Raw genomic sequence first — 22984 nt, forward strand, 5'->3', positions numbered from 1 at the left:
TTTTTCTTTTTCTTCTTCTTTATGCTACCTAAGAATGATTTGTGATTTGACTATTCAACCACAAATTCATCCAACACAACAGAAAAGGTCCTTACTCTCTTGGTTACACTCAAGATCAGGGGTTGGCAAACTATAGATTATGGGCCAAATCTGGCCCACCACTTGTTTTTGTATGGCCCATGAGCTATAGATAGTTTTTACTAATTTAAATAGTTGGAAAAAATCAAAAGAATCAAATTTAGGATACATGAAAATTATATGAAATCTAAATTTCTGTATCCATAAATAAAAGTTTTATTGGCCACAGCCATGTTCATTCAGTTACATACTTTCTATGACAGCTTTTGTGCTACGATGGCAGAGTTGAATAGTAACTACAGAGATTGTATGTGTGATACTCTCATCGCTTTGCACTGCTGCTTGGCACACTACGAGTTCCAGTGATACAGTTATAACCTCGTGGGTTTTGAGCACTATGTGTATTGCTATAGCATAACAAAGCTATTTACTGACAGTAAGTTAATTAAATTGTGTTTGATTGCACTAGGTGAAGAAAGGTGTCCAGAGAAAATAAACTGGTTTAAGACTATTACCTTTTTGGCAAAAACAATTGCTAAAAGAGTTGAGGTCACTGGGAACAGCATCAGCAGTTAATTAAAAACCTCTTTTCAAAGAGGTTAAGAAAACATTAATTCAGGACAACCTGAAGGGGTATCTGCTAAGACGTATTACAATTGATGGTGGTAAAAATATGTGTAGAGCAGAAAAAGGGATAGTTGGATAAATTTACAAGGCTTGTAAAAATTTAAGGTGTTTAAAGCCTATGATAATTTGTTGTTCTGTTCATCAGCAGGCAATTTGTAGAAAATATTTCAATCTAACATTTGTTATTGCACCTTAGTATTTTGTTATTGTGTCAACAGTTAACTTCACTCACTCTCATTCTCATAGACTTAACCATCATCAGTGCCTTAAATTTATGTTATAGATATAAACTTAATATCCCAACTTACCCTATAATATAGCAGTTCAATTGTTTAGCAGTGGTAAAGTTTTATTACAATTTTTTAAACTCAGAGCCAAGACAGAAATTTTTCTGAATGAGAAGAACTTCCCTCAGCCACTATTATTGAACACTGAATGGCTTTGAAAGTTATTTTTTGCTGCAGACTAATAATATTTCTTAGTGAATTACACTTGAAATTACAAGGTAAAAACAGTGCTTATATGTGAAACTTTGGTAAAAGACATTTGATGATAACTTATGTTTGAATCACAATGTTGAACTGTACTGTACACTTCTCGTGCTGTCAAAAATAAAAACAAGAAGCAGGATCCCCATCCCTACACAAATTTAAAGCAAATATGTTTTCTGGGCTCAAATTACAATTCCAGCAGCATATTTCAGATCTTGATGCAAGTGCCAAGAATATTTCCACATTTCAAAAATTGGTTTAACTCTACAGTTGAGGAACTTCTACCTAACTTTCAATTTAAAGTGATTATTCTGCAATTGGCCAAGTGTGGTGGTTCATACATAATCCTAGCACTTTGGGAGGCCAAAGTGGGAAGGTTGCCTGAGGCCAGGAGTTCAAGACCTGCCTCACCACCATAACGAGACCTCGTCTCTACACAAAATACACAAATTAGTGCCTGCGTATAGTTCTGGCTACTCATGAGGCTGAGGCAGATAGGTATTGCTTGAGCCCAGGAACTTGGAAGTTGTAATGAGCCATGATGATGCCACTGCACTTTAGTCTGAGCAACAGAGCCAGACCCTGTCTCGGAGGAAAAAAAAAAGTGATTGTTCTGCCATGTAATATATGCGAAAGGCAAACATCAAGACAAGACTCTAATAGAATTTTCTAAATGCCTTCCAAGCAATTAATATGCTCAGTGAAAATCACATGCTTGTGGATTGATATCATTACTTGACAATACCTATTTATGTGAAAAGACATTTTCAAAGTGGAAATGTGTAAACTCTTATTACAGATCAGCATTAACAGATGAACATTTGCCACCAATTTTGATGATAGAGAACTCTGACTTCGAACCTCAATTAAGTAAAATGTTATATCTCCAGAAAGAATTTTATTCTTTTCATTAGATCTTTACTACAAAAATTTTACTCAATGAATTTCATCAAAAAAATTTTTTTGTGGGAATTTGCTTTCTCTCTTATTATACAAGAACCTGCATAATTTCTTCAGTTTTGTGTCTTATATAACCTTTTTATAGAAGAAGTTTGCTGATCCTTGCCCCCAAGGGAGACAGAAAATATAAATATTAAATAAGTAAAGTTTAAAAAATAACTTGATTTAAGATGGCAATAAATGTGATTAAAAACAATAAATGAGATCATGGCCATAAAACAAAGTGTTTGCTTTCTCAGAGGTGGTAACATTTCGCTAGGCCAGGAATGATACAAAAACAATAGCTGAGGCACGATCTGGGGGCTTCAGGCTGAGATCTGTTGCAGGGGTCCCAACACTTCCCACACATTCAGCAGTGCTCTGGGAGAAATTGCAGGACTCAGAGGTAGTTGTGCTTAGGGCTATGGTTTATTACAGTGAATAGCCAATAGAAAAGACACATGAGGTAGAGTCTGGAGGATCCAGTCATAGGCATTCTATATTCCCTCAACATCCACCCCCTGCCACAAAATTACACAGAACCTGCTTCTTCCTCCTGCAGCCAGATCCAGCAATGCATGTAGAGTGTTTCTGCCCAGGGAAACTCACTTAAGACATGGAGTCCGGTGTTTTTTTTGGGGTGGGGGCTGGTCACATAGGTATCAAGACTAGCTGCAACTACCAAAATGCCAGACTCCCAGAAGAAAGTAGGTGTTCAGTGCCCCAGGTGGACAAAACAGCCTGGTCAACATAGGGGATACTTTAAAAGTCAAGTTCTTACATATTGTCCAAGAGTTAGCCCAGCAAGCAGGCCTTTCTAATGACAGTAACCTCAGGCCTGCTTATATTAACTCTTATATTAATGCAAGCCCTAAGGCTGGATCAAGAAACTGGAAGGTCAGTGTGACCAAAGTAAAGCCTCTGAGATGAATTTAGAGAGGGGTAATGCAGGGTGTTGTAGCGCATGGAGGAGAGTTTGGATTCATGCTAAGTGTAGAGTCTGTCATTGGAGAATTTTAAACGAGAGAGTGATGTGCTCTAATTTATACTTTGAGAAAACCATTCTCACTACACTATTGAGAATGTAGACAGTAAAGAGAAGTTGGAAAATTAAGAGGCTATTATAGTAGTCCAGGCAAAAGACAATTAAACAAAGATGGTAGGAATGAAAGTGGAAAGAACTAGACAAATATGGGATGTTTGAAAGCCAGTAATCCTTTCTGATGAATTGGATATGGGGTTATTACAAAGAGAGAAATCAAGGCCAACTGATTAATATTTTCCTTGAGCAGTTAGCTAAATGAGATGGGAAGATACTTCGGGAGAAATCAGTTGGGCAGGAAGAAATTATCCACAGACATAAAAAGTGAAGGCTGTTTAGGTATAAATACAAGAAGACTGGTAGATTTGGGGATGGGAAAATAAGCTCCTATCTGATGACTTCAGTTTTCTCTATGTCAGCTGAGAGGAGGTAGGGAAGTGAGTCTTGGTTTAAAGAGAGATAAAATTTTTAAATTGTCACTTTGGAATATAGGAGAATAAATACATACATTAGAAAAGGTATGGTATAATTACCATTGAATACATTAGATGTGTTTTCAATGTATACTAAGGGAACATCTTTTGTCTCTAATGATGTTATTTCAGCCCACCTAAGACTGCATCTGGAGCTAAGAATTTGACATTTTTTATCCTTAAGGCAATTCAAGGAAAGAGAGCTCTCTCTCTCTCTGGTCTTGGTTAGTATTTGTCATGATAGGCAGTTGTCCATCAAATACCTTTCTTCAGTGGTCCTCTGTGTGCCTTCTGCAGCAGAAAAGAGAGAGACTCATTAGCATACAAGAGTGAAGAGAGAGGGTGGTCTCCAGAGCTCCATGATGTCATCCAGAACCCAGGTACTTTTGTATCTCTAACACTCCACCATATACAGCGTTGGCTTCACATATAAGGCTGGTTGCATTTGTGGTCATAAAAATGGCTACAGTAGCAGTTGAGGTTACATGCTTCTTTGCTGTCCTCCAGTGGGAAAGAAGGAAAAAACCCTTTTCATAACCATGACTTAAAAGTCCTTCCTCTTAATCTGATTGGGTCTTTTTAAGGCATGAACCAAACCTTGTACTAAGAAGATACCAGGGAAATACCACATGCTGACTGGCTTAAATCTACGTTACTAAACTAAATCACAGAGTTTGGGCCTGGGGAGGAGAGGAGTTGTGGTAGGGGCAGTTGTCACAGTGGGCTCAAACGTATCAGTTGAACATGCTGTTTGTTCCCCTTGAATCACTTGCACTACATCAGGAGGAGAGCATTTCTGAATAAAACTGGAACTTTGTTAGGAAGAAAGGATGTAATGGGTGCTGAGTATGCTGCAAAGAGTTGGCCGCGATGGAGACTGAAGGGCAAGATGCAATCGGCACACTTAATAGTCATGTTCAAATTTTGTTTTAAAATTCAGTTTTTATTATACGGCATAAAAGGCAAACTAGGGGATGGAGAAAGAATATCCTTTAAAACTGCAGTCCCCAACCCCTGGGCCACAGACTGGTACTGTTCTGTGGCCTGTTAGGTACCAGGACGCAGAGCAGTTGTCTTCCATGAAACTTAGCGGGGGAGGCACAGTAGGCGGTGAGCAGCGGGCAGGAGAGAGAAGCTTCATCTTTATTTATAGTGTTATAGCTATTCCCCATCGCTCACATCACTGCCTGAGCTCTGCCTCTCCCCACCCAACCCCATCCCTCTGTGGGAAAATTGTCTTCCGTGAAACTGGTTCCCGGTGCCAAAAGGGTTGAAAGGTTGGGGACCACTGATTTAAAACTTTGATTCTTATGAGATCCAATTTGTAATTTAAAAGAGACCCATATGGAATCTCTATACAGAAAACTGAGTCTAAATGTTTGTGAAGGCGTACTGCATTCTCAGGGTTGGAGTGGGGGCATCTAGAGTGAGGGGGATAGTGGATAGGGAATAGTGGATAGCCGCCTCCTCTACCCAGGCCGTTTGCTGCTGCGCTGGGAGAGCAAGGCGGGGTTGCTGTGGAGTCCGACTTTGTGGTTGAGAACAAGACCATCGAGCTCATGAAGACTTCAGTTATAGAAAGTCAAAATGAAGATGAGTCCACAAAGAAAAATACTCTGGCAGATAAGTAATAGAATATCATCTGTGATCATCTCCAGAAAGGAGCCATCAGAAGGAAGCTAACCAAAAGAAAAAGACTTGCGTAGTAAATATTTTGGCCAGTGGTCTGACTCAGATCAAGAGGAATTTGTGGAACATCTTATTTCATGAATGTGTCATCATAAGCATGGACATATTAACTCTTGCTAGAGGCCCATGTTGCAGCAGGACTTTATTACCGCTTCACCAGAGCAAGGCTTAGATCACATAGCAGAAAACATTCTTTCCTACCTGGATGCCAGGTCTCTGTGTGCAGCAGAGCTGGTGTGTAAAGAATGCAGTGAGTGATTTCAGAAGGAATGCTTTGGAAGAAGCTGCATGAACCAGTGGTATGCACTGATCCTCTGTGGAAGGGACTTTCAGAAGGAAGAGGGTGGGATCAGTACCTATTTACAAAGAGACCCATAGATGGCCCTTCCAGTTCACTTTATGGTCATTTTACCCAAAGATAATCCAGGATATAGAGACTATAGAATCTAACTGGCAGTGTGGATGACACAACTTGCGGAGGATTCAGTGCCACTCTGAAAATAGTAAAGGTGTCTGCTGTTTACAGTATGATGATGAAAAAATTATCAGTGGCCTACAAGATAATTCTATTGAGATTTGGGATAAAACCAGCCTGGAATGTTTTAAAGTGTTAACAGGACCCACAGGCTCTGTCCTCTGTCTCCAGTATGATGAATGTGTCATTGTAACTGGTTCTTCAGACTCTACAGTGAGAGTCTGGGATGTGAACATGGGTGGAGTTCTTAACACATTGATCCACCACAATGAGGCTGCACTGCACTTACGCTTCAGGGGTGAACTGATGGTGACCTGTTCCGAGGACTGTTCCATTGCTGTGTGGGACATGGCTTCTGCCACTGATATCACTTTACACTGGGTCCTGGTTGGCCACTGTGCTGCTGTCAACGTAGTAGACTTTGATAGTAAGTACTGTCCATCTCTGGTGACAGGACCATCACAATCTGTAGCACGAGTACCTGTGAATTTGTTCGCAGTCTCAATGGACACAAGTGAGTCGTCGCCTGTCTCCAGTACAGGGATCAGCTGGTTGTTAGTGGATCATCAGATAATACCATTAGGCTCTAGGGTATCAAATGTGGCACCTGTTTAAAAGTCCTAGAGAGATATGAAGAATTGGTCCCATGCATCTGGTTTGATAACAAGAGGCTTGTCAGTGGAGCCTATGATCGGAAAATTAAAGTTTGGGACTTCCAAGCTGCTCTTGACCCTCAAACCCCAGCAAGCACATTGTGTCTGTGCACATTGGTGGACCATTGCGGACCTGTGATTTGGCTACAGTTTGATGAGTTTCAAATCAGCAGCTCCCATGATGGCACTATTTTGATTTGGGATTTCTTAAATGTACCTCCCAGTGCCCAAAATGAGACCCATTCTCCCCCCAGAACATACACTTACATCTCCAGCTAATAGTCTGCACTTTTACCTGTTTCAGGGTTTTCTAGTTTTGAACTACTGGCTACATGGCCACCAGATGCCTAAGGGAGTTCATTCACAGCTCTGTTACGAAGCTGGAATTGGTTCTAGATGCTGGATAGATGCAAAGCAGCCTAACTCTGCAAGTACCTACGTTTCTCACCTCCAATTCCAGCTGTACTTTGCGAAGGACACCTTAGCTTCACCGACTGCAAGTAGAGCAGGAGCCCATTTCCTCCCCTCATCGGTGAAAAAAATCTGATGCTTCAAATGTAAATTTTTCATATAAAAGGAACAGAAGTCTGTTTTACAGAAGTAAATCGACCAGCAAGAGAAGACTTGGCCTCTAATTTATACTGCTTTGCACTTCAGTCTGATATTAAGAAATAGCATTTTTCTTCAGTGAAATTTTGGGAACCAAACACCTACCCGAAATGTCCAGGGCTTTCCTTTTCAGAAGTTAGCATTCTCCTTTTGACTGTCCACGTTATTAATTCTGACATTGTGTTAGGAACATATTGGACAACAGAAAAATCTCTCTGGATTTTTAGTAATATTTTTTGGATAATACTTTCTGTACCGATTTCTTTTAATTTGAAGAACTGTTAAGCCAGTTACATTGTTTCCTAATGGCTAATGTAGCTTTTTTCTTTTATTAACTGTTCTTTGTCCCCCAACTGTCTCCTGATATTTGGTAGAGTAACACCTTTATACACGGCTTGCCTCCCAACTTAAAATACTGTATTCACATGTAGTTATAATGTATATAACAGTTTAACCTCAAGGTTGCTGGAGTCAGGGCCCCCTGTGCCTGAGACGCTAAGACAGAGCGTGTTCACATTTAGCCATGGGCTGGGCTCAAAAACCTGATACCAGGGTTGATGTGGATGACCTAGAACCTTCCTCCAATATTCATAAGGTGTTTTTATTTTGTCATTGTCATTGTGTGTGTATGGTGTATGTGTGGTATGTGTGTTTTTAATGGGAATCTTGTATTAAAATGTAATTTCTAATGTTTAACACAAAATGTTTTTTATTTGTTGTACAGTATATACAATAGAGAGAAGTACCTTAAAAACTTTTGTCATTGTTTTCCTCCTAAGTGTTCCTGAGCACTAGTGGTTACCTCCCATAGTATTCATTTGGCTTCACTGTCAAAAATCATTATTCTGGCCGGGCGCCGGGAATCACGCCTGTAATCCTAGCACTCTGGGAGGCCGAGGCGAGCGGATTGTTTGAGCTCAGGAGTTCGAAACCAGCCTGAGCAAGAGCGAAACCCCGTCTCTACTAAAAATAGAAAGAAATTAATCGGACAACTAAAAATATATAGAAAAAATTAGCCAGGCATGGTGGCACATGCCTGTAGTCCCAGCTACTCGGGAGGCTGAGGCAGAAGGATTGCCTGAGCCCAGGAGTTTGAGGTTGCTGTGAGCTAGGCTGACGCCATGGCACTCACTTCTAGCCCAGGCAAAAGAGTGAGACTCTGTCTCAAAAAAAAAAAGCACGTACTTGGGTCCCACATTACTAATTTCTGTTTTTGAGAGGTTGAGTCTCAAAGTATAAAAAATAAACCTCCATTCCTAAGGTGGATATTGTAAGCTTGACAGCGGTTGTAAAAGTGATTTAACTTTGACTACTTCTTCCATATCAAACTAGTTAGGAAGGCCTAACTAGTTAGGCCTAGTTAGGAGGGGGTAGGCAATTCTGAAAGAATGGATTTTTTTGTTGTTGTTTTTGCATGTTTAATAGAGAAGTGCCTTTTGTTCCTTGGGAGAGCATGGTCTTTGAATATGCACATAATCTTTGAATTGTGCCTACTAAATGATAGCAGGGGACTTTGGTACCCAAGGAATTCTGACTTTCTGGGATTATAGTAGTAATTCCCAGCCTTAATCTGGACTTTATTTTGCTAACCACAATTGAGCAGCTGTAAATTACCGCTATGTTAATGTTTTAAAGCACTGGGATAGTCCAGTTCTAACTTGTAATTAATTATGTTTATCAATTATCTGTTTGAAATAAATTTGTGTCTGAACAGCTATTGAAACTGTTAAGTTGTATAGACATTATTCATGACAGCTTTGTACTGTGGAATGTGCTTAATAAAAAGCAAAAAGTTTGACCTTTGTCCAATAAATCAAGTGTGAGAATTATGCAGTACAATCAGTCAATCAGTAAAATGTTTGTGAAAAGTTGTTAGGATTGATTTTCCAGAGAGAGCTAGTAGTGGAAAGGGCGAGAATGGAACCTGCATACTGACAACAGCACAACTGTGCCGGCTCTGCCAGCTCTCATTAGTATTAGGGGAAGTCACTTCTCTGAACCTGAGTTCAGGGGAAAACATACCTGCCTAGAAGGTAGGATTAGAAAGTATGAGGTGTATCCAGTAACATGCCTGTCATGATAGGCACTTAATACCTGATGGCCGCCCAGAAGAGCAGGAGTAAGAGTCGTATCTGTGTTACCTGAGCACTTCAAATGACCATTTTCAAATGATAGGAGAAAATAAAATATACTTAATCAACATACTTTTGTCTTTCTTTAGGAACTTAGGTCTTGAGAATTTGCAGTAATTTTAACTTTAAATACTGTTATTGATATAAGTTTTGAACAGTCTAAATTTGTAGCAATCCCACAACACAGCATACCTATAGGTTTTAAAACATAAATAACCTTTATTTTATGGCAAATTTTGTGTCTATTTCTGTGTAGTTTTAATATTTTACAGTTGTATAAATCTTTAAATAATTTCTACTTAATGATACTCAAATTTAAATCACTGGTTTCATATATTTTAACTGTTTTCTTGGAAAAACATTTAATTTATCATTGTGTACTATAAATAGCACATGATATAAAATATAACCTGAATGTATCAGAATATTTTCTTTAGGGACCAGAATTTCTTTCTGCCCTGAATGATTTAAGGCAGCTTGTCTTATTTAATGTTTCTCTATTTTTAAAATATTTATAGCATTTATAATTTGAAGCAAATATATTTTAGTATTTTGATTGTTCTACTAAAAGTACTTATGTTCTGAGAGTGAATCAGCTGCTGAATTAACTTATCTATTCATTAATAATTAGCAAAGAGCACACTTCGTGAAAAAAGGATAGTACAGAGCCATAATCTTTTTAATTTGGAAAATACAGAGAATTTTTTTAAGCAGCAGAAACAGGCAACACAAGATGAATAATAACAAACACTTTTTTTTTTTTTAAGCGGTTTTATCTTTCTCATGAAATCCTGTAAAAAAAAAAGTCTTATAAAGTGATGTGAATTTAGCTTTTTACCAGATATTTACCTGTATGGTTGAAAATTTCCTTTGAGATCTATCTATTACCATTCTCAATTTGTGACTGCTTTTCATTTTTCCTTCAGATAACATCACTACTGAATGGATACTTGTATTAGGTCATTAAAAATAAAATGTCCAATTTTGAATCAGAAGTTTAATTTATTATATCTCAAACAAGAAGTAGTACAATTAATCAAAGTATAAGCTGAAACTATTGACACAGTTTTGCCATCTTAATGGTAGCTTGTTTATGCCAGCAGTGAAGAAGCCTGGAGAGCGAGTGGCAATGAAATCGTGAAAGGCATTTTCCACAACTTGTTGAGAATTGAATATTTTTCCTTGCAAGAAGTGATCCAAAGCCTGGAAGCAGTGGTAGTCAGTTGGTGCAAGGTTTGATGAATACGGTGGACGACAGAGAGTTTCCAAGGCTAGCTTCTATAGTTTGAGCAGCGTTGTTTTTTGTAACGTGGTCTTGCAAGAGGATTGGCCTGTCTCTATTGACCAATCTCAGCTGCTTAATCACAAGCATCCTCATCAGTTCATCCAACTGGTTGCAGTAGACATCACTATAATAGATTGACCAGGTTTCATGAAGCTATAGGGGATAATCCCAGCGCTGGAACACCAAACAGACACTTAGCTTTTTTTGATGAATGTTCGGTTTTGGACTGTGTTTTGGCACTTCATCTTTATCCAACCATTGTGCCAAACACTTGTGATTTTCAAAACGAATCCATTTTTCATCACACATAACAATACGGTGTACAAATGGTTCGCCTTTATGTTGTGACAGCAAAGAAAGACAAGCTGTGAGACGATTTCTCTTCCAACGCTCATTTAATTAATGCGGTACCCATGTATTCAGCTTCTTTACCTTGCCCATTTGTTTCAAATGGTCCAATATTGTTAGAATAGTTACGTCAAACCTTGCTGCTAATTCACACGTAGGTTGAGATGGATTCGCTTCCACTACAGCTTTTACCTTATTATTATCCACCTTGGTCATAGGTCACCCATATGGCTCATTTTCAAGATTAAAATCACCAGAATGGAACTTCTCAAACCATCGACGTACTGTGTGTTCATTAGCCACATCCTTCCCAAACACTTCACTGATATTTTGAGCTGACTGCATTGGTTCCACAATGGAACTCATATTAAAAAATAACACAAATTTTGACATCCATGGTTTCACAAAATTGCTCTACAAAAAAATTTGAAAGATAATCACAAGCCAAAATGTACGTTTGAAAGAATGAGGATGTATCTTCACAATAAAAAAGATAAAAGAAGTGTCAAAGTGAAATATCAGAGATATCAACTGTCAAACTTAGTACTTAAGGAAATCAGACATTCCGTACTTAATAACCTAATATTTCATATGTATTTATAATATTTGTATAGTTCCCCATATAATTATATAAAGATTAAAATGTACATAATACATGCATTTTTGAGGCATTAAATTTGTGATTGCCTGATTTGCTTGTCTAAATGCTATTTTTCCAAAAGTGCAATTTGAATAGAGCCTAAAAAAGCGTTCTGTATTTTTTCCTTTCCTTTTCTTCCCCTTTCCCTTTCTTAATTTTAAAATTTAGTCTTAGTTTTGAGGTATTCTTTGTTAAGTACAGTTCGTTCATACATAGTTTTCCATGTTTCAGAGACAAATATGCATTAGCTTTAAAAATGCAAACATAACAGGTATATTACAATTTTTGGATTTCATCTTTATCTAGCTACAGCTCCTTCTATCCACATCTGGGATGCAGTGAATAAGCAGACTTTATCTATACTGAGATGTTACCATTCCAAGGGAGTATGTTCAGTCAGCTTCAGTGCTACTGGCAAACTATTGCTGTCTGTGGGACTAGACCCAGAACATACTATTACCATTTGGAGATGGCAGGAAGGTAGGATTTTTTGTGTGTGTATGTTATTTTTAAAAAGAATACTAGGGTAATATGAATTCTACTGTAGCCCTACACAGTATACACCCCACAGTCAGTGGTATCATAAATATGTTTTACTATAAAAGCCCAGCGAAACCGTAAGCTCATAAAACAGATAAATTAATGAAACCATTATTAGTATTATAAATGACTCACTACTATTTCCTTTCAGTAAGGAACTATGTATGTCTTTGCTAATTATTAACAATTTGATTGGTTATCTTTATCTTACTACAGAATGAAAATCAAGTATATTTTAAATGATAAGGGAAGATCAATAGGGTAATATTACCTAATACATTTTAGACAAAACTTTTAAGTTATATAAAAAGAAGCTGCCAGGTGCAGTAGCTCACACCTGTAATCCCAACACTTCGGGAAGCTGAGGTGGGAGGATCGCTTAAGGCCAGGAATTCGACACCAGCCTGGGCAACATAGTGACACCCTGTCTCTATAAAAAATTTTAAAAATTAGCTGGGTGTGGTGGCACATGCCTGTATTTCCAGCCACTCATAAGGCTGAGGCAGGAGTATCACTCAAGCCCATAAGTTTAAGACTGCAGTGAGCCTTTATACTCCAGCCTGGGTGACAGAGCAAGACCCTGTCTCAAAAATGATAATAATAAAATAAATAAATAGAAGTTAATGGAGCTACACAGAAAAAAATTAAGACATGGTCCCTAAAATCTACAACGGTCCCTAAATGGTAATGATGCTTTCCATAAATACATACATCATTTGCAAAGATACATGAGAAGGACTCACTACACAAGTAATTGTACCTCATATGATTGCTAGGTAGCAGGGCAAAGGCCATGGCCCTCCCTTTGTATAAACATTTGGGTTTTGTTGTTGTTGAGACAGTCTCGCACCGTTGCCCAGGCTATGGTGCTGCGGCATCACCCTAGCTCACAGCAACCTCAAACTCCTGGGCTCAAGCGATCCTCCTGCCTCAGCCTCCCAGGTAGCTGGGACTACAAGTGTGCGCCCCACCAGGCCTGGCTTTTTTTTTTTTTTTTTAATATTTTTAGTTGCCTGTCTAATTTTTTTCTATTTTTAGTAAAGGCAGGGTCTTGCTCTTACTCAGGCTGGTCGAACTCCTGCCCTCAAGCAATCCTCCCACCTCAGCCTCCCTGAGTGCTAGGATTACAGGTGTGAGCCACTGTGACTGCCCAAGCATTTGTGTTTTGAACTATGTATTTTACTTAACTGTTTTATTCTAATTGTTGATTAGCTTGGTTCCTATAATAACCTAGATGATTTTGTTGTATTTTCATCAGGTGCCAAAATTGCCAGCAGAGCTGGTCACAACCAACGTATTTTTGTGGCAGAATTCCGACCAGATTCAGATACCCAGTTTGTCTCTGTGGGAGTAAAACATGTGAAGTTCTGGACCCTAGTGGGAAGGGCTCTTCTTAGCAAAAAGGGGCTCCTGAGCACATTGCAAGATGCCCGGATGCAGACCATGCTCGCTGTTGCATTTGGCGCAGTATGTCTCTTAAAATGCGTGTGGTGGTGTGACTTTGACTACTTTAAATTTTCTCGCCTTAGTGTTGCTTCATCTTTCAAAAATCTAATACTTTCTTTCAGAAATTAGGGAGTAGAAAGAAAGTTAATGAAAGGGAAGAAGGATTGTGACGAAACATTTGAGTCCTTGGGCCATTGCCATTCTCAAAAGCCTTCCTTAATCTTGTAATCATTACCCTAAATATTCTAAAATTTGTCTAATAGTTCCTCATGATCCTAAAAATTTGTCAGAGTAAAAGAAAGGTAAATAAAAAAATATGATTTTCAAGCGACTTAAAGTGGTATTTGGGTTTAGGATTTCCTTTGCTTTTTATCATTTTAACCCACCACTTACCATATAGCTGGAAGTGTTCTGAGCCGAGAGACAACAGGAGAGGGCGCAACTCTTGGTCTCCATAGAAAAGTGTTCAAGTCCTCCTCTCCCCTCACCTTACTGCACCCCACCTGGGCCTGTGGTTTACAATCCACGTCTTTTTCCTTTTATATTCTGCTTTGGCTATGCTTTATAAATCCATTGGTGCATCAAAAAACTAAGTGGATGTGCTCATTAAAGTGCTTATATGGGTATGCAGTACTCCCAGGAAGAAAATTATAGTTTTAAAACCTTTAAGTACATTTATGTTTTTGAGAAGAAGACCATTGAAAACATTGGTTGTGCCATGTCCACCTTCAGTTGAACGTTTTGGGTATTCTTAATGTAAGACCAGTAGTTCATTTCCAGAAGAAAACCCCACACATTCACAGGCTTCTGGCATTTAATTTGCCCATGTAGATTGACTTTCTTCATGTGTAAAATTGCTTATGTAGTCAATTGCCCAGTCAGAAACTTGAAGATTAAAATATTAGAAACAATTGGCTTTTAATGTATGAAATATAGTATACTCGGTGAGAAAGTTTTCTTACATAACAAGGTAGGTTTATGTTCAGTTCAGCATTTTTGAGCATCGTCTATGCTAGAGGCTGTTAAAAGAGCAAGGGAAATAAATACTGGTTTCTGCACCTGAATCCTTTACATTCTAAGTGCAGAGAGCCATGAATTAGTGATGCTCCTAGACCTGCATCCTAGTCATTGAAATCTGCAAAACTCCTACAACTCTGCCATAGATAATAGTTTTACTTCCTATGACAAAATACTTGACCAAACCTAATAAAAACTTCACTTCCTGTTGTTATTCTTTCACTCTCAGTTACTAACGACTTTTAAATTATTAATGGGGCAGCTAGAGGGGAGCAATCCAAAGGAACACTATAAACTAGAATTGTAGTATTTTAGAATTGGAAAGAAAGAATTGTCCAAGGTTATTCCAGCTAATAAGCAACAGACCTGAAAAAGGAAAAGGCCCTGACAAAGCTAAGCCTCGAGTTCAGGTTTCTTGACTCTTGAGTGCAGTGCGTCTCCCACCACCCCATGCATGCTCTTTATATCCAGGAAGGAGGCAGCGTTACAGTGACATAGAAAATTACATGTATCTGAAGCCTATTTGAACTTTTGATGAGTTTGTCTCCCCCTTTCCCCACTCCTTTTCAGAATAACTTGACGTTTACAGGTACCATCAGTGGTGATGTCTGTGTGTGGAAAGATCACATATTGTGTAGAATCGTGGCCAGAGCTCACAACGGGCCCGTGTTTGCCATGTATACTACCCTGCGAGATGGACTTATTGTGACCGGCGGCAAGGAAAGGCCGTGAGTCCTCTTCTTTTCACAGCCTCACTGAATGTTGATGCATTTGGGATCTACCTGGGGTTTGCAGTGAGGTATTCTGGTTCCTTCTAGGCTACACAGATCACCCTCTGGGACCTTCCTCCGCACATACTTCTCCTTCATTGCCTTTCATGTGCCTTGTCGATTCTCCTTTCTGGTCTTAAATCACCTCCAATTGTTTTTCGCGTTGGAGATAAACCTAAACTCCAACTGGGGTGATTCTTTTTCTGAGGTGTGGACGTATAGTTGCCCTACAAGTTAAGAATTGATTTTCTTGATGCCTATTTGCCTGTGTAAGTATTTGCTGTGTGACAGGGGTTGTAGGGGGCAAAACTGCTCGGTCTCTTCTTTTATTCAACTTGGATACAAAGGGGTAACGCGCATATTTTTTGAATTAGAAAAGGATGAGAGGATGCTAGAGACAAATTCTGTCTTACTTGTTTTTCCTTCAGGCACACTCGATAGACAAATTGTTTTATACAAGACCTCAAAATTTAACTCTGAGGAGAGGCCTTTTTCTGAGTGATTTTCAAATCTGGTATAAGTAACCAGATACTTACTATTGATTTGCCATCAACATAGTCATATGCATGTTGAAATGTGACACGTAAGTGACTAAGAAATACCTTTCGGTACAGGGCTGAAAGAACCCATGTATGTTGAACTCAAGTGCAGAAACTTTTGCCTTTCACAAAAAGGATGGACATGCTTTTTCTAAGACAAGCAATTCATCTAGCAGAGAATAAAGGAATAGATTTTTCAGTTCTTTCAAGAGAAAATCCATAAATGGGCTATATTTCTTTTTTACATATTATTCCAACACTTGTATCTCCCATGTTATCTAGAATTGCACACCCTACTCTCTAGTAGCCTACTAAACTGTTTCACTGGGATATTTTCATAATGGTAGGAAAAGAAATATGCTTTATTTTGGTTCTTAAAAATACACTCTCGCGTAGTATCTGTAATCCTGTTACGTCACCTACATTTCCATTATCTCTTTAATGCTAAAAATTGTTTTGTGTTATCTTTTTAATCAAAAAGTATTATGAAAAGATACTGTTAAGTGGAGGCTAAATAACATTATGCTCATGCCAAGAAAAATGAATTTTTCGCAAAATAAAATTTTCTGAAATCAGATGTTTTATTTTGACTGAGATGCAATATAGCCTAAAATTGCCATGGAAAGTTTAGAAGAATATTAAAATTAGAAATATCAGGGCCTTTTTTGGGGGGGCGGGAGGGAGACAGGGTCTTGGTCTGTCACCCAGGCTGGAGTACAGTACCATGGTCATAGCTCACTGTAACCTTGAACTCCTGGGCTCAAGTGATCCTCCTGCCTCAGCCTCCCTAGTAACTAGGACTACTGTGCCTAATTTTTTAATAATATTTTTGTAAGGATGGGGTCCTGCTATGTGTTGCCCAGGCTGGTCTTCAACTCCTGGCCTCAAGTGATCCTCCTGCCTCAGCTTCCCAAAGTGCTGGGATTACAGGCATGAGCCACCATGCCGGAACCCCTGGGCCCCCCCCCCTTTTTTTTTTAAAGGAATCTGCTTATAACTTAGTATTTGTATATAATCGCCAATAATAAACGCTTATTTTGGTTTGGTTGTTATTTACTTAGGTCAAAAGAAGGAGGAGCAGTTAAACTGTGGGATCAGGAACTGAGGCGGTGCCGTGCCTTCAGGCTTGAGACAGGACAAGTCACAGATTGTGTTCGTTCTGTGTGCAGAGGCAAAGTAAGATGTTCCGTGAGCCAATACGGTGCAGCAGAAAACACAGTGGTTACAACTGTGATTCTCTCGCCCTTTGCAATTCAATGAACAATACTTAATAATGCATAAAAACAGATTTGCTTGCCAGCATTACTCTGCCTTTTCTCTGTTGCTTTCTTTATGGTTGCACAGTTGGCACCAGAGCAGTCCATAGGATAGGAAGCTACTCTGTCTAAACCCTGTATTTAAACTTCCATATTTTCTTGAATCTGCTAATTCAACTATGGTAGACAGAATTGAAAATCCTCACGAGTTGATTCATTTTGATTAGGACAGCTGTCTCCCTTTTTTTAAAAACACACATTCCCTGGATAAAGAAAATGCGGTATAAGTTCCCAATGGAATACTATTTACCCATAAAAAAGAATGGAATTTTGTCATTCGTGGCAACATGGATGAACGTTAAGTGACATAAGCCAGGAACAGAAAGATAAATATCATATGTTCCCATTCATATGCAGAAGCTAATAAAAAAGTTGATCTCATAGAAGTAGAGAGTAGAATAGTGGTTACTAGAGGCTGGGAAAAGCAGGGGACAGGGAGAGATTGGTCAAAGGATACAAAATTATAGCTAGTTAGAAGCAGTAAGTTCTAGTATTCTATAGCACTGTAGAATAACTATAGTTAGCAATAATTTATTATATATTTTTAAATAGCTAGAATAGAGGATTTTGAATGTTCCTATCACAGATGTTTGAGGTAATAGATATGCTAATTACCCTGTACCCCATAAATACATACAATTATGTTGTTATCAATCAATTTTTTTTTAAAACTACACATTCCTATAAAAAATTCTGAGCATGCAAGCACTCATTAAGTGTATTTATAAATCTTATACAGGTATTATCTTTAGTCTGCATATTAAATATTAATTAAGCTTACTTTTTAACAAGAAAATAAATTCTAGTACTTTCTTCCTATATCCCAGTGCACTTACCCCTCTTTGGAGATCCCAAGATGATCATAGTCAAAGTCAAAACTTTGATTATTGAAGAATCCAGGTGTATTGCCATAAAGAAAAACTCTGTTCTTTAGCATGGACTCTAACATGCAACCCAATCCAGTGTTCTTATAGATGCGCCCCCAGTCATAGAAAATTTTGCATGACCTAATGATTGGCGTGCAACTAGATGAGCTCGAAGCAAAAAGTTCTCTAAAAGCAGTTCAATAGGGTCATTCTTAATATTATTAAGAAGAGCAACTGCTGTATTACATTAAATGTACTGATCCTACCTGTGTTTCAGGGCAAAATACTAGTTGGGACAAGGAATGCTGAAATAATTGAAGTTGGAGAGAAAAACGCAGCATGTAATATTTTAGTTAATGGTCATGTGGATGGACCGATCTGGGGACTGGCAACACATCCTTCCAGGGATTTTTTCCTTTCTGCTGCAGAAGATGGGACAGTGAGACTCTGGGATATTGCTGATAAAGTAGGTACAAACAGTTTTTTAAAAGATGTTATAATTTCTTAGAAGTGAAAGTCCTAAATTGCCAGTGCATTAAAGAAGGAACAATCTCAGACTCATGCAGAGAATTTTGGGGGGAAAATGGTTTGATTTGTAAGTATTTCACTTAATGTAGTTTTCTATGACTCTTTTGGTTCTTACACAGAAGATGTTAAACAAAGTGAATCTGGGACATGCTGCTCGTACTGTGTGTTATAGCCCTGAAGGGGATATGGTGGCTATTGGAATGACAAATGGAGAATTTATTATTTTACTAGTGAGCTCTCTAAAAATATGGGGAAAGAAGAGAGATAGACGATGTGCAATCCACGATATCAGGTTAGTCAACAAATGGAATAGAATTTCTAGTGTATAAATGACTCAGCTTGCATTTGAAAAACTTTCCTTAGCTACACGTTCAAAAAAGGTCCTGAAGGCCTGTAGCATTTTACCACATCCTAAGTTGCATGCTGAAATATGGCTGTTTATATACTTAATTCTCCTTGCTAAATTATAAATGCACTGGGCACCAACCACAGTGCCTCATAATAGCAAGTACTACGTAATGTTTGATGAGTAAGTGTAACACTAATGTCCAGTTAAGTTCATCATGCTAACAATTACCTCCCACTGTAATACAAGAGAGCCATCCGACCTTCAAAAGTTGCCACCTGGAAAACTAAAGTTGTAACTCCAAACATATCTTCTCTCAATAATGTCAATTTGGGAATATATAGTTTATTTATTTGATCAATTCCTATGAACATCTATGTCCCAGAACCCAGAATCTGAATCAATTTAAACCTTTCTTGAAACCTTCTTCAGTGCTTAAGCTTGTTTTAACAGTGGCTACCATTTACTGAGCACTTGTGGTCAGTAGATAAGATTACTGAGTCCAGTACTGTCAAAAGCTTGTATTCTTTTCAGCAGTAAAATCCTTTTACAAATGAAACCTTCCTCATGATGAATAAACCTTCAATATACAAAACAGTAACAGTGGCTCCTTTTAGCTCCCACGTGTCCCTAGACACCTCAAGACTCATGGAACATTTTCAAAAGACTGAATTTTCCCATACTGACTGTAGTGATTGCTAAGCAAATAGTATTTCACTTTGTCTTTTAAATAAGTTCTTCCACGCTGCAAGCAGTGTCACTTCATCCTAATAACCTGAGGTGAGTTTAGCTGGGCTGTGTTCTTCACTTAGTATTAATACATTTTTCCAGATGAAAGACTCTTAATGAATTATGTTAACTTAGTAAATTATGTAATGTTAATGGTTTTTTTAAAACTGAGATATATTTAAAGGAATTAGGAGATGACAATGAGGCAATATTTAAAATTGAAGTTAAATATAAAGCTTTCTTATTACAAGTAACACAGACAAGTCTAACTTCAGTATACATAACCAGCTGTGTCTGTCAGGTAAATCTATTTGAGGCCCTATATCACACATAATCTTAATTTTCAATCGCTAGAAAGGAAAAGTCACTGATCTTAAATACTTATTTCACGTGGTCTAATGCATCTGTACGTGTTTTCCTTCATATTCAGATTCAGTCCAGATTCGCGGTATCTGGCAGTGGGTTCCAGTGAGAACTCAGTGGATTTTTATGACCTCACATTGGGCCCCACCCTTAACAGAATCAGCTACTGCAAAGATATTCCAAGCTTTGTCATTCAAATGGACTTCTCTGCAGACAGCAGGCATCTCCAGGTACAGTATCAATACTGTATACCCAGTTCACAAGGGTAGTTCTGCTTTTACATTTTGTGTTAGTGAAAACATTTAAACCTCCCAAGTTTCAGAGCTTTTCAACTCTTGCCTTGTATCCTCTGACCTACATCTCCCCATTTCCTCCCCACTTGCCAGTCCTTTTCTCTACTTTTTCTAACGCTTTTGTAGCGGTCTTTTGCATTCTTCATAATGTTAGATATATAAATCGAGTAGCAATAAGCTAGTATTCTATAAACTCCTTGTGGATTTTGCCTCTCTCCTAATGGAATTCTTGTCCCATTTTAATACAATGAAAGGTCTCTAGTGGCTGCTATAAACGGCATGTCTATGAAGTGCCTTCAGGAAAACATCTTATGGATCATGCTGCTATTGACAGAATTACCTGGGCTACATGGACTAGGTAAATACTTCATATATTCAGAAGGGAAGAAGTGACTTTTTGAAGGTCAGAAAACTTGAAAAATCCTATTTCTGAACGGAACCATTTCACTAGAGAATAGTAATGAGTTTCAAGTTTTCGTTACCATATCCTGACTTCTCAGGAAGAGAATAATGGTGTGGTGTGTTCATGCTGGGACCCCTTTTGATTGAATGCATTTCCATGCTTTATCAGCTTTCATGATTTATCAAGTTCTTTTAAAGAAAGAAAATCAAAGTCATGGCTTTAAAGATGCCATGATATTTTCCTTAATGTTAAATTTAATAACAGGCAATAAAAACAAATAATTGGGTGCTGTTAAGCAACTGTATTCATTATGTAAAGGAATGCTATCTTGAAGCTGTTAGTAATTGAAAGCTTATAAACTTGTTCATATTTGCTGGATATAAACAGGTAACTATGAGTATCCATTTTTTGGTCCATGAAAAATTCCTATCGTAAGTATCACTTTTGAAAAAATTTTTTTTCTAGAGACAGGGTTTTTCCTATGTTGCCCAGGCTGGCCTTGAACTCTTGGGCTTAAGCGATCCTCGTACCTCAGCCTCCAGAGTAGCTGGGACTACAGGTGTGCCCCACCAAGCCCAGCTTATAAGTATCACTTTTAATTTGAAAAGCAGTTCTGTCAGCTTTCATAAAGCATTAATTGAATCTGAAGAGGATTATTTAATCTATAAGCCCTTCAAATGATAAAATTTCATTTTAAAAAGGTGGGAGTTAATATCCAGATGCAATTCAGGCCTCTAACAACTTGCCTTATCACAATTTACTGCCTGTATTTTAAATAACATGATTAGGTACTTAAGAGATTAATTGCCAAGAAATTTTTTCAGTTTGGTAAGCCTGTCTATACTTGATACATTGGATTTTCTTTTGTTCCATCCATCTAGTATTCTAGGAGAGGAAGTTATGGGAATCTGGTCCAGACATGCAGAGAAAGCCGACGTCAACTGTGCCTGTGTGTCTCATTCAGGAATCAGCCTTGTAACAGGAGATGACTTTGGCATGGTTAAGTTATTTGACTTCCCATGTCCAGAAAAATTTGTAAGTTTGTGTTTTGTGTGGTATACCATCTTACTCCTAATTTTAATGTCTGATCACTAGTACTTTTTCCTACACGATTTAATATTTAAAATGTTTTGTCCTAATTTGAAAATACTTTTATATTTCTAAATTTTCCCCCAAACTTTCTAAACCGATTACCCTGAAATAAAAGCTATTAAAAATAAATCTCCTCCTTCCAGTAATACCATCTTTGGAAACTATCCTAATAAAGCTGTGATTACCTTTTTACCAAACCAATCAGTTATCAAATTTCAAATGCTTTTCCTCAGAGAAAAATTTTCAGAGTACCTGGAGACAACTGACTGCCCAAATAACCTGGTTTGTGTTAAATGCAGATCCATTACTAACTCCGTAAAAGCATTTGAATCATTGGCTGTGGTCCCAACTCCCTGCTGTCTCCACAGTTCTTGTGATAGAGATTATAGTTCCTAATAGGTACCTTTGACTTGTGTGAGCTTCAAATGCCCTGACTTTTGTCATTGTTTTTTAGGCAAAGCACAAAAGGTTCTTGGGTCATTCACCCCATGTGACAAATATTCGATTTACTAGCGGTGATCGACATGTTATTAGCGCTGGAGGTGATGACTGCAGGTTAGTAATTTTCTCAGCCCAAGAAGAGCAGACTATCTTTTACTGTAATAATTAAGAGATTTAACATAATACCAATGCCTACAGCTTTGGTTTATGAACTCAACTAGGCAACATCATCAGGGGATAGCATAACCAGATGCCTCCTTGGAGTCATATACTTATGAAACACATAAAAGGAGTTATACATGTATAATTTGAAATCTCCTCAACTGTTTTAAGTGAAGAACATTAAACTATTCTGAAAATCTAGAAATGTAATGAACTCCCTGCAATTTTCTTCTCTGATTACAGTTTATTTGTCTGGAAATGCGTACATATGCCTCACTGAGATGGATGCTGAGAAGACTATACAAATTAACAGTCTTGAGAGACCAGAATTACAGAGGAAAAAAAAAAAAACCAAAACCAAACCCTGCATGGTCAAGTGGTGCTAACCCCGGATTGTAACAGGGAGAAATGCCCAGAATGATCACAATAGTAGAAGTGATGAGTTCAAATGTTTGCTGTATGCACTGGGTAACTGTCCATAATCCATACACTGCCAGATAATTGCATTTCAAGGAAGGACTGAATACTTGATGGTAAAAGCCAGCCTTCCCCCACCCCTTCATTGAGGGGTGTGCAAATTTTGGCAGATCTGCTGAGGAGATATAGGGTACAGCACACCTTAAAAAAAAAAAAACCCAAAACTTAACCCAAG

General features: G+C 38.1%; 1 protein-coding gene across 1 annotated transcript in view; it reads left to right on the forward strand.

The window, feature by feature from the left end:
- The window catches only part of EML5 (echinoderm microtubule associated protein like 5), a 186729-nt gene extending 164117 nt beyond the window's left edge, over positions 1-22612 (forward strand). Inside the window, exons 29-40 of the mRNA XM_012640398.1 lie at positions 5866-6328; positions 11788-11961; positions 13280-13488; positions 15055-15212; positions 16855-16969; positions 18253-18441; positions 18623-18795; positions 20009-20171; positions 20489-20592; positions 21519-21672; positions 22184-22284; positions 22576-22612. Of these exons, the coding sequence (XP_012495852.1) occupies positions 5866-6328; positions 11788-11961; positions 13280-13488; positions 15055-15212; positions 16855-16969; positions 18253-18441; positions 18623-18795; positions 20009-20171; positions 20489-20592; positions 21519-21672; positions 22184-22284; positions 22576-22612 (2040 nt within the window). The remainder of the gene's footprint in view (positions 1-5865; positions 6329-11787; positions 11962-13279; positions 13489-15054; positions 15213-16854; positions 16970-18252; positions 18442-18622; positions 18796-20008; positions 20172-20488; positions 20593-21518; positions 21673-22183; positions 22285-22575) is intronic.
- The last annotated feature ends 372 nt before the right edge of the window (positions 22613-22984 follow it).

This window comes from Propithecus coquereli, unplaced genomic scaffold (genome assembly GCF_000956105.1).
Source record: "Propithecus coquereli isolate 6110/MARCELLA unplaced genomic scaffold, Pcoq_1.0 Scaffold152, whole genome shotgun sequence".
NCBI lineage: Eukaryota > Metazoa > Chordata > Mammalia > Primates > Indriidae > Propithecus > Propithecus coquereli.